The 12,645-nt window shown below is 38.1% G+C and overlaps 1 protein-coding gene across 5 annotated transcripts in view; it reads right to left on the bottom strand.

The window, feature by feature from the left end:
* Positions 1-12,645, bottom strand: part of SLF1 (SMC5-SMC6 complex localization factor 1) — a 77,713-nt gene that overhangs the window by 9,725 nt on the left and 55,343 nt on the right. For all 5 annotated transcript variants that reach the window (XR_002785675.2, XM_003404986.4, XM_023547715.2 and 2 more), the window contains one exon: positions 10,347-10,494. Coding sequence is in view for 4 of the 5 variants with exons in the window: in XM_003404986.4 (XP_003405034.1) it covers positions 10,347-10,494 (148 nt within the window). In the remaining variant the exon portion in view is untranslated. The remainder of the gene's footprint in view (positions 1-10,346; positions 10,495-12,645) is intronic.

Raw genomic sequence — 12,645 nt, 5'->3', positions numbered from 1 at the left:
AGTACTATAATACCATGGAAATGCATAAATATTCTCATGAACTTAAAGTGATAAAAGACTGGGGTAACTATTTCCCACAAAGAATAATATATTTAATGTTATGAATTCTACATTCATATTCTTATAAGTGACAGAACGGACAGGATACTAAAAGAGCTAAAATCGAACAGAAACAAATAGGATAAATTGTGATATTATATAATTGTTGTTGTTGTTAGGTGCCATGGAGTCGCTTCCGACTCATAGCGACCTTATGCACAACAGAACGAAACACTGCCCGGTCCTGAGCCATCTTCACAATCGTTGTTATGCTTAAGCTCATTGTTGCAGCCACTGTGTCAATCCACCTTGTTGAGGGTCTTCCTCTTTTCCGCTGACCCTGTACTCTGCCAAGCATGATGTCCTTCTCCAGGGACTGATCCCCCCTGACAACATGTCCAAAGTATGTAAGACCCAGTCTCGCCATCCTTGCTTCTAAGGGGCATTCTGGTTGTACTTCTTCTAAGACAGATTTGTTCATTCTTTTGGCAGTCCATGGGATATTTAGTATTCTTTGCCAACACCACATTTCAAATGCGTCAATTCCTCTTCAGTCTTCCTTATTCATTGTCCAACTTTCACATGCATATGATACAATTGAAAATATCATGGCTTGGGTCAGGCGCACCTTGGTCTTCAAGGTGACATCTTTGCTCTTCAACACTTTAAAGAGGTCCTTTGCAGCAGATTTACCCAATGCAACGCGTCTTTTGATTTCTTGACTGCTGCTTCCATGGGTGTTGATTGTGGATCCAAGTAAAATGAAATCCTTGACATCTTCATTCTTTTCTCTGTTTATCATGATTTTGTTCACTCATTCAGTTGTGAGGATTTTTGTTTTCTTCATCTTGAGGTGCAATCCATACTGAAGGCTGTGGTCTTGGATCTTATTAGTAAGTGCTTCAAGTCTTCTTCACTTTCAGCAAGCAAGGTTCTATCATCTGCATAACGCAGGTTGTTAATGAGTCTTCCTCCAATCTTGATGCCCCGATCTTTTTCATATAGTCCAGCTTCTCGTATCATTTGCTCAGCATACAGATTGAAGAGGTATGGTGAAAGAATACAACCCTGACGCACACCTTTCCTGACTTTAAACCAATCAGTGTCCCCTTGTTCTGTCCGAACAACTGCTTCTTGATCTATGTAAAGGTTCCTCATGAGCACAATTGAGTGTTCTGGAATAACCATTCTTCGCAATGTCATCCATAATTTGTTATGATCCACACAGTCGAATGCCTTTGCATAGTCAATAAAACACAGGTAAACATCCTTCTGGTATTCTCTGCTTTCGGCCAGGATCCATCTGACATCAGCAATGATATCCCTGGTTCCACGTCCTCTTCTGAAACCGGCCTGAATTTCTGGCAGTTCTCTGTTGATATACTGCTGCAGCCGTTTTTGAATGATCTTTGGCAAAATTTTGCTTGCATGTGATATTAATGATATTGTTCTATAATTACCACATTCAGTTGGATCACCTTTCTTGGGAATAGGCATAAATATGGATCTCTTCCAGTCAGTTGGCCAGGAAGCTGTCTTCCACATTTCTTGGTACAGACGGGTGAGCACCTCCAGCACTGCATCTGTTTGTTGAAACATCTCAATTGATATTCCATCAATTTCTGGAGGCTTGTTTTTCGCCAATGCCTTCAGAGCAGCTTGGACTTCTTCCTTCAGTACCATCAGTTCCTGATATGTCACCTCTTGAAATGGTTGAACATCGACTAATTCTTCTTGGTATAATCACTCTGTGTATTCCTTCCATCTTCTTTTGATGCTCCCTGCGTCATTTAATATTTTCCCCATAGAATCCTTCACTTCTTGAGAAGACAAAGGAAAGTACTATTATGACATGTGCAAAGAGCTGGAGAAGGAAAACCAAAAGGGAAGAATACACTCAGTGTTTCTCAAGCTGAAAGAACTGAAGATATTATATAACAAGGTAGATATATCTATCTACACTGGAAGAATAAAAAATTAAAAAGTCAATAAAATTAGCAAAATGAACATAATAAATGGCAGAAAAGAGCTAAAAATGCAAGCATTAAAATTCTTTTTTTCAATTGGTCAAGATGAAAACTTAATAGCAATATAAGATAGATAGATAGATGATACATAGACGGCCCTCCCTACTCGGAGGCAGAGTTCCTGTAGGCTAAGGGAACTGCAGACGCCCCATGAATGTCCTGCCCAGGTGCCTTATGTTGTTCCTGCAGTCCTACACTCAGCGGTATTCAAATGCATGGTGGAGATAGGGAAGAGTTTCCAAATGGGATCATTTGGCAGTGTCTGGATATCACAACCGTCCGATCCACAACTGATCATGAGACGGCACAAGACTGGGCATGGTTTCATTCCACTGCACAAGGGTTGCTGTGTGGGGCTGACTCAAAGGCGCTAACAAAAACAAAGGAACATTTCTGGTTGCCACAATTGCAAAGGGAGGGTACCATCTCATCTAGCTGGCAAAGGTCGGGGATGCTACTAAACATCCTTCAATGGACAAGACAGTCCCCACAACAAAATAATTACCCAGCCCAAAATGTAAATAGTTTCCAGATGAGATCTAAGGCTCTAGCCTTGTGGCAGGCTGCCATATGGAAATCTGTATATCTTTGGGCAAATGGCTCCAGTTACATGTTAAACAGACCTACCTAGCCCTACATAGACATATGTTTGCTGAATTCAGATAATCCCTCCCCAAATGGTCTCAACAGAGATATAATTTTTAAGAGTTGGAAATGAGACAGGAGTTGTTTACAACCCTTTCTATTTCTACTACCAAGGCCGTTACCAAACCAAAACTAAATCAATTGCTGTCAATTCCTACTCATAGTGACACTATCTTAGTTATTATCAAAAATTGTTAGTATTACTTAGAAGTATAATCTAAAAGTGTGCAAGCAGTTAACTAAAGGATGACAAAGATCTTCTAAACATTCAATCTCTAGTTACATATGTACATAAAGTCTATTACTGCAGAGTTTGCTACCACCAATTAATCTCTAAAAAGATCAGCTCTAAGTAGAAGTAGAATAACTTGCATAATATAGTTCAAGAGATGCTCTAAAATTGAAACTTCCAAATGAGTTATTCATCTAAGAAGGAGCATCTGAGGTTCTAGATAGGTTTACAGGAATAAGGAAATAGAAGCTATAGTAGATCCACATCTTACTAGGTAATAGATTCAAAGAGAACGGTAACAGACGAACAAATGAACATGAGAAACTTAGCCACTGGGCTGTAAGACCTCTAAGGGCAGGGTTATTTCTGTAGCTCTCACAGTATGTACATTATTAACTTGCAAAGAATAAACATTTAGTATTTGACAGATGAATGAATAAGGGGCAAATACCAATAACTCTAACTGGACAGCCAATTCAGGATGATCTTTTTAAAAAAGCTAATCAGATCATGCCATTTCCTTGCTAAAAGTGGCTTCTCAATTTAACATGGCTTATGAGTTCCTACACAAACTCTCCTACCCCTTCTCTGGCCTTATCTTGGCCACTCTTCCCACTGGTGCCTATCATCAGCCATGCACCAGAAGTTCCCACCTCAAAGTTCTGCTAAATGATGTGTCTTCTGACTGGAACACTCTGCTCTGACTCTGCGTACCTTCTACTCATTCTTGGGTTCTGCTTTCTAGGACCACCCAATATAAAGTAGGTTTATTTACATAAACTTATAGTCTGCCTCTTTCAGTAAAAACTCCATAAAGGTAAAAACCATATTTTGTTTTCCCTCTCTGCCATGTATGAAGTGTTTTGTTCAATACCTGGCAGAGTGTCAATAAAAATCTGTTAAATAAATGAAGGGGACAGAAACATTCTGATTGAGGCAATGAATAAAAATTTATATTTATAGAAGAGGTTCATATAAGTATGGAAAAGAATTAAAATAGTGATAGAGAGGCCTGAAGCATGGAAAGGGATTATAACAGAGACAGAAAAGCAAAAGTGATTAAAGGGTTGGAAGAGGTATTTAAACAAGAGAAGAAATAAATTTAAGCCAGGGTTTGGCAAACCATGGCCTCTTGCCTGTTTTATGAATAAAGTTTTATTGGACACAGGCATGCTCATTTGTTTATGTATTGTGTATGGCTGCTTTCTCACTACAAAGGCACAGCTGAGTAGCTGGGACAGTCCTTTACAGCCAAAAAAAAAAATCTACTATCTGACACATTACATAAAAAAATGTGCCAATCCCTCAGCCAATATATCAGGAATTTCAGTTAAATATGAAAAAGAAATGTCAGGTAGTATGACCTTATAATACAGAAAGGAAACAAAAGAGAATTCCACTTACGTGGGAGATACAAACATGAGATCTGATAGAAGAATGGATTTTACTCACCTTTTGCCTTAATATTCTACAAAACAATTAAAAACTAACCACAATTACACTAAACTAATTCTGTAGGTTGTCACAGTATGAATTTTGTACTTCTGAACTAGAAAAAAAACAAAACACACAATTTGCCATAAATGAGAAAGACAGACGAAGATCTTTAATGGGAAGTTGTATGACAACCAAATTTTAACATTTTACTAATGACTTGGGAAAAGTAAAAGATAGTTATGTTGAAGAATGATCCAAAAAATATTTTTAAAAAAAAAAGGGCATACCCACAGAGAATAAGGGGAAAAAAAGGAGGGGAGGTAAACTATAATGGTTTTCAAATTTCTTCATCAAATATCAACAAAAAAGGGCATTATGAGAAGACCTGGTTCATTTGCAAGGAAAAAGTGTGGTAGCCTACCAACTCCACAATTAGCCCTTTATTCTGCATATTACCATAGAAAATCTAGTGCTCTCTTAAGCGTAAATTATTCACTTGATTTCTGTCTCTTGACAAAGCTGAAAAATCAAGCTGTACTAAGAGCAAAAAATTAGGAAGATATTAGATTGAACCATTTTGAGAAATATGTTAAATTTTAAAGACTGCTTACCTATAGCATAATTTGAAACCTAAGGAACCAACTGTGTGTGTGTGTGTTGGGGGGACAGGGTTGAGAGGGGTAAGGATAGGATAAAACCTACTTTTAAATAGGGATATAATTTAAATCTAATCTGGACTTTCAAATATTAGTGATCAAATATAGATCTTGGGAAGCAAAGTCATCACTCAGTCTGTCAACAGGATTACAGCAGTAACATTAAGGTCTAGTTTCAGTTCAAGGCAATCACAGGTTCAAACTTCTTGGGTTTAAACTTGTCATGTGAAAACTGGAAATAATGATAGATGATGCCCTGCTTTAAAGTGAGGGAAACTCAGAAAATGAGTTAAGAAAGTATTCAAGCTGGTGTATAACATGTAGTGTTGTTAGTTGTCACTGAGTAGATTCTGACTCATGGTGACTCCACATGTACAGAGAACCGCTCCATAGAATTTTTTAATTGTGTTTTAGGTGAAAGTTTACAAATTATTCTCTCACTCAAAAATTTGTACACAAATTGTTTCTGCAGTTGCAATACCTGCAATGTGTCAGCTCTTTCCCCCTTTCCACCCCAAGTTCCCCATTTCCATTCTTTCAGTTTTCATGTTCCTTCCTGCCTTCTGGTCTTTGCTTTTGGGCAGGTGTTGCCCATTTGGTCTTATATACTTGATGGATCTAAGAAGTACTGTCCTCATGTGTATTACTGTTGGTTTACGTTGTTGTTCTGTGCCATTGAGTTGATTCCGACACATATCGACCCTACAGGACAGAGCTGAACTGCCCCACAGGGTTTTCAAGGAACCGGCTGGTGGATTCTAACTGTCAATCTTTTGGTTAGCAGCCGTAGCTCTTAACCATTTCATCACCAGGGCTCTGTTTATTTTACAGGCCTGTTTAATCTTTGGCTGGAAGGTGAACTTTGGGAGTGGCTTCAGTTCTGAGTTAGAGTGGCCATAGTTTCGGGGGTTCCTCCAGTCTCAGTCAGACCAGTTAATTTGGTCTTTTCTGTGCATTTGTATTTTGTTCTACATTTTTCTCCCACTCTGTCTGGGACCCTCTATTTGATCCCTGTCAGAGCAGTCGGTGGTGGTAGCTGGGCACCATATAGTTTTTCTGGGTTCAGGCTAGTGGAGGCTGTGGTTCATGTGGTTCTTTAGTCCTTTGGGCTAATATTTTCCTTGTGTCTTTGGGTTTCTTCATTCTCCTTTGCTCCAGATGGGATGGGACCAATAGATGTACCTTAGATGGCTGCTGGCAAGCTTTTAAGACCCCAAATAAAATAATGCTACTCACCAAAGTAAGATATAGAACGTTTTCTTTATGAACTATATGCGAATTGACCTAGATGTCCCCTGAGCCCACGGAACCCAGCCCTCAGCCCCAGTAATTCGGTCCCTTGAGGTGTTTGGAAGTGCTGAGGAAGCTTCCGTGACTGAGCAACCTTTGTCCTCTGTCATATATATGAATATACATGCTGTATATACAAATACTTATATAAAAATATCCACAGCCTAACCTATATATGTATGTGGGTATACTCCTATATGCCCTCCTTCCCCTATTTAGCATATGTATCTGCTTTTAAGTCATATTTGTTTTTACTGTTGTAGGGTTGTATATGCTATAGTATTTACTGTGGTTGGTTCTTTTTATTTTTCCTTAAAGGTTTTGAAGGCTGTGATTTTGGGAAGCAGATTGCCAGGCCTGCCTTTTGAGGCACCTTTGGGTAGGTTCAAACCACCAATTTTTTGGCTAGAAGTTGAGTGCCATAACCATCTGTGTCACCCAGGGACTCCCTTTAACATGTAGTAGAATGCTGTTGGACTGCTGGTATCTCTGGGTGGCGCAAACATTAAGTGCTTATCTACTAGCTGAAAGGCTGGCAGTTCAAACCCACTCAGAGATGCCTCTAAAGACAGGCCTGGAGATCTACATCCAAAAAGGTCGCAGCCTTGAAAACCTTAGGGAGCAGTTCTACTCTGTACACATGGGGCTGCCATAAGCTGCAACTGACCTGATGGCAACTAACAACAACAACAAACCCTTTTAATACAAGGCTCATTATTTCATGCATTTGGTTAAACTATAAGATAAATCCTATTTCCCTAAAGGTAATCACTATACTGGAAACAACGCATGTACCTACATTGATAGTCTCTAAAGCCACTGCTAATCCTGTCCTGAACCCCCAAACTCAAAGAGGTTTCATTGTGGAATGAAAACAGGGAATTCTGTTAGCTAAATGTTTAGTTCTCATTCTAGCAAATAATGTCAAATTCTGCTGTTTCAGATTTTCTGAGAAAATAATGTGTCTATTCGCTATGCCCTTGTTTGTAGAAGCACACTTGTACAAGTCAGACCCTGGGTCCTGATGCTCAGAAGACCCAGGTTCCGGGAGAGCTATGTGACTCACCAGGGAGGGATCAGAGATGCATCCTGATATACCATCCTAAACCCCTGGCTCCCAGGAGGGTGGAAAACACGAGGACGACGGCACCACTGGCTTTTTTCCTGCTCAGACCAAACTACATCTACATGTGCTTCTGTAGTCACATACAGACTAGGTGTATAAACAGTGGACTTTCATTCATGTGTGTGTGTGTGTTGTATATGCCTACGTGTTACAGAACATACTACATGCCCATAGCTGGACAGGTGTATATGACTGCACAGGTTGTACTCTATACGAATGCATCTGGCCCAGAGGACAATGGGGGTTAAAATCCAGCCTATTCTGCCAAGCCTCACACCTTGAGATGGTGCTGCATCCTTCTAGAGGAAGAGGCACCTTTTCCTAACTCTCCTCACCAAACCATGCACCCCCAACAGAGGGCCAATTCTACCCAAAGGGAGGACTGCATAAAGGCTGCATGTGAACAGAAGCAAGGTGTGCTGGCCCTTAAGCATTGTCTCTTCACTCTTAATGTACCCTTCTAGGCTCTTCTGTGTGATGTTGATAAGAATTCTGCAAACTACATTTCTCCTCTGTCAGCTGCTCCCCGTGAGTCTCTATCAACAGGAGCACTCAGAGGGGACTGGCAGACAGGAGGTGGAAAGACTGTTCCTGCCTGGGTCACCTCTGCCATGTGCTTTCACCCGAGCATCAACAGTTGATTCCAGTCTACCCTCTTTCTGTCGCACTCTCAGAACCAGCCACAGCATGCCCTCCTCAGAGACACCAGCCAATGCTCCTTCTCAGAGTTTTTGGTGACAATTTTGCAGTTTCTTCTCCAAGCTTCCAGTTTCTAATCAACCCAACCTCTTCTCTTCGTTCCCCTGCCCTAAGGGTGGTAGCTGAATTTCTTGTGTTCTTCTTATCTTTATGTCTCCTCAGTGGCCACTTTCTGCCTTTTCAGTCCTCCAACACTTGTTTAACCAATTCCCTATATTAAAATCTTATTGCTGGGAAAAAAAAAAAAAAAATTCTGCTGTTTCTCAAAAGGATAAAAAACACTAAACTACCAAGTAGGAATGATGGAAAAGAAATGGTAAGAAGGGTTCTGAGGGAAAACTGGATTTGAGCTAAGAAATGTTAAAAAGTCATGCAACAAAAGACAGTCCACAAAACGGAATAGTAATCACCCCCTTAGCTCAATAAAAAAGAAAGGAGATAAAATGCATTAGATAAAAATCTTCTAACTTTGGTAGTATAGAAAGAGATCTCTCTTTGCAGAGGGCATCATAGAATAAATCCTGAACCTAGTTATAGCCTGGATTCCTATTCTAGAATCTCTCTTCAAAGTATTAAAATGATTGACAGCATATTCAAGAACTTTTTCTCTTATATAAAGCCAAGATGTCCTGAAACACATGCATATCAAAATAGAGTATTTATTTAGTAGTCTAAAATGTTGATAATTAAGAATATAAAAATCATCTTATATTTTGGGGCCTCAAAAAGCTCACTTGGTTTGAGACATGTTCATTTTAAGAATTTAAGACTACAGGAAGAAAGAATGAGAGAAACAAAGAAAAAAAGGAAGAAAGGACAATCTTTCCTAAATGATGTACACAAGCTCTTACGGAAGCTTCTCTCAGTATGGAGATCCAGAGCTGGGAAGAGTTCTTCATGAAGTGAGCATGAGTTCTGTCATCATATTGTTTAAATAACATCCTGCTCTCATTTATTTTAGAGGAAGCTTTAAAATTAGAGTAGATAATAGGGGGAGGAGAAAGAGTGAAAAAATTATGCATATAAATTACTTTTATTTGCTTCATTCATACTCATTTATTGTTAGATCACCTGACTCAATGGAAAAGAAATAGCAGCAGCTTTTTATGTTATAATAAGAAAGATAAATTATACAGCATTAGGTACATGGGGAATATGCTTTAACCTGTTATATAACCCAAGTTAATGCACGTGGTTTTATAACATATAAGTATTTAGATTCAATGAATTTCAGTTTTAATGCTGTTAAGTATTCATGCAAAGAGAGACCTGGGAACTGTTCATATGGCACAGATAAGAGACTGATAATGCCTTCTATTCAACTTGAATGATTAGAAGTATTAAAAGTACTAAAAATAGTTCTTACCATGTGAGATTCTAAAACACCATAGATAAAAAAGCAGCTTTAAATGAAAAGCGAATAAACTGATTTTAAACTTGTCTAGTTAAATTTTTATTCTCATAGGATAGTTTAATTACAATTTTTAGCTAAAGGATTAAGGAAAACATTAATAATATTACATATAAATACAAAATAATTTATTTTCAGAAAATATTTTCTGTACTGTAATCTAATATTCAATTTTAATGAAACCATCAAGATAATATTTGTAAATAACAAACGATGAGGGGGAAAGGCTCACATAATGTTTAGAGAAAAACACAAATACAAAAATTACATATACAGTATGAGCTGAACTACATAAAAATGCTTAAAAACAAAGGAAGGAAATATATTAAAAAAGTAACGGTGCTTATCTGAGCAGAAGCATCATAAGCAATTTTTACCTACCTCTTCATACTGTTTTTCTCTCTCCCCTCTTCTTTATATATAACTATTTTTAATACATACATAAATATATTTAAAAAAAACATATATATTTACACAGAGCCTTGCTGGCATAGTGGTTAAGAGTTCAGCTGTTAATCAAAAGGCCAGCAGTTCGAATCCACCAGCTGCTCCTTGGAAACCCGATAGGGCAGTTCTATTCTGTCCCATAGAGTCGCTATGAGTTGGAATCAACTTGACTGCAATGGGTCTGGTATACACACAGACACACATATACATATGTAAATATAACTATTTTAAGGAAAGTTTCAGATGAACATATGTTAAAGATTAGACTGCCTAAAGAAACCCAAAACTAATTTCTAGAATGGGTCGAAGTAAAACATATTAATACAAACACACTTACCATCACATGAAAGGGAAACATAACTTCCTAAGTCATCAGACATGTGTCGCATCACATTTCTACCCATCTTAAGACCAAGGAAGATCCAATAATCTACTGCTGCTCCAAGAATTCCAGTCAATAAGTAAGCTAGTTCATGTTTGAAGACCTAAAATTAAGATTGGAAAAAATATTATTAAAATATATTATTTCTAACAGTGTTTGTTTTCAATACCTGTTGAGAGGTAAATCTTAGCTATTTAAACATACAGGGTATGCTAACGCTAAAAGGTATGGTTAAGGGCTCTAACAAACTAATTCACATTCTATTTTCTTCCTGTACGTATGTGCACACTAGCACTCTCTCTCTCTACATACACACACCCAATAAAATAAATTTTCCAGGGACTTCTGTATAGATAGCTTAGATAGAACTTATAAAATAATTTTATCCAGTGGTGTCAAATGCCTTATTTAGTCAGACAACAATTCCATTAAAACAATTAGGAAATCCTTGGCTTCTGTGGATTTCTGTTAATAGGTACATACAGATATAAAAGAAGATAGATTTAGTCACCTCTGTTTGCTGTTGATGAATATAGAATTTAACTTTCTCTAAATGGGCACTTTCCTGAAAACGACTTGAGAAACACAATGAATAAAAAGCTTTAGCAAGTAAGACTGTCCTTTGTTGTAAAGAAGCAGACTGACCCAAATCTTAGACAAATACTTGTTACCTAACCTGGAGCTATATAGAGACCACAGTTTAAAACAGTACAAATTTTGTTTTATGTTATCACTTCTATAATAAATATTTTTAAATTCCTACAAGAACTATCAAAAAAACCAAACCCATTGCCGTCAAGCCAATTCCAACTCATAACGGCCATATAGGACAGAGTAGAACCGCCTCAAAGGGTTTTCAAAGCTGTCAATTTTTACAGAAGCAGACTGCCACATCTTTCTTCCACTGAGCACCTGGTAGGTTCAAACCAATGACCTTGGTATCAGCCAAGCACTTAACCACTGCACCACTAGGGCTCCTTATAAGAACTACAGCAAGGCATAAAAACTTTATTTACAATAAGTATGTTTTATCCTAATGTTTAAAAACATTTTTCTAATCTATAAAATTCAGTATAAACTATAAAGATGAAGAGATGTGAAAACAATATTTTAAAACATCTTTGATTTAAATGTAAACACTCTTTCACAATGACATTAAAAAAGCTAGTTGAAATTCCTATATTTTTCGTATTTGTTGTCTAGGCGTTTTAGATGCGTGAAAAATCACTAAATTAACAGTTGGGTAGAAGGTATTTGAAAGGGTTTTAATAAATGTTTTGGTATCTGAATAGATTATAACCACTGAGTTCTGCCATTATACTATGCCCAAAATGGGATTAAAAAAAAAAACAAAAAAACAGAGAAATCCCTGACACTTTGAACTCTCAGTGACTACTGAATTTGTTTCACTTGCCCTCAGCAGACAAGGTTCTTATAGATACAGTATTTCATTAGTATATTATTTCTTATAATAAAAAGCTATTAGTCAAAGGATTTTAAAATTGAAGTTCTGATGTCTGGTTTGTTGTGCAAACAAGGGCAAATGGTCAAACAGCATATACATCAGATCTACTGAAGAGGTGTTTTATTGAGTGAAAAACCAGAATCGGGGTCCGTAGCAGGTATGCACAGCCCCATCATACTCTGGGGCAGCAAACTACAATCAGGCAGGGCCAGGCCTTAGGTTCTGGGAGACAGACCCCAAAGTGCTAGGCTGAGGGGATTTTAAGCTGCAGGTCTAGGGAAGCGCTGCCCTTTCTCTGATATGCCAAGGGGCATAATACAGAACCTGCCAGGTCAGGATTCATGGGTGGGTGTCAGTACTGCTCTCTCTCCTGCCTTGATCAGAATTTAAGCCTTGCAGTTGTAGCTGTATGCTATGGGAAGCTAGAAGCAGGACTGGATATATCAGCAGGCTGAAAAAGCACCAACGCCTCCCCTAGCATGATCTGGGGGGCTAAGAATCAAGGCTTGTACCTGACCAGAACTGACTGCCTTAAGCACCAAAGAACTCTGCAGGACGTTAACTCCCGTCTTTGTGAGGCCAACCTGTAAAACATCAGTCTTTGCAAGTTAAATCAAAGTCCCTGAACTGTCACAGTCATGGTTCAAGTTATCAAGGGAACGTAAAACAGGACAGTGAAAATATATATTTAAACCAGCAAATTTTCATCAGGTTCGTATGCACACCAAAGACTGCTCTTTCCAATATAACAAACCCGAACATCAGCAATGACACTACGCAGGAACGAAA

Source organism: Loxodonta africana, chromosome 2 (assembly GCF_030014295.1).
Source record: "Loxodonta africana isolate mLoxAfr1 chromosome 2, mLoxAfr1.hap2, whole genome shotgun sequence".
Lineage (NCBI taxonomy): Eukaryota > Metazoa > Chordata > Mammalia > Proboscidea > Elephantidae > Loxodonta > Loxodonta africana.
The sequence above is the reverse complement of the archived record's forward strand: the minus strand, read 5'-3'. Positions and strand labels throughout refer to the sequence as shown.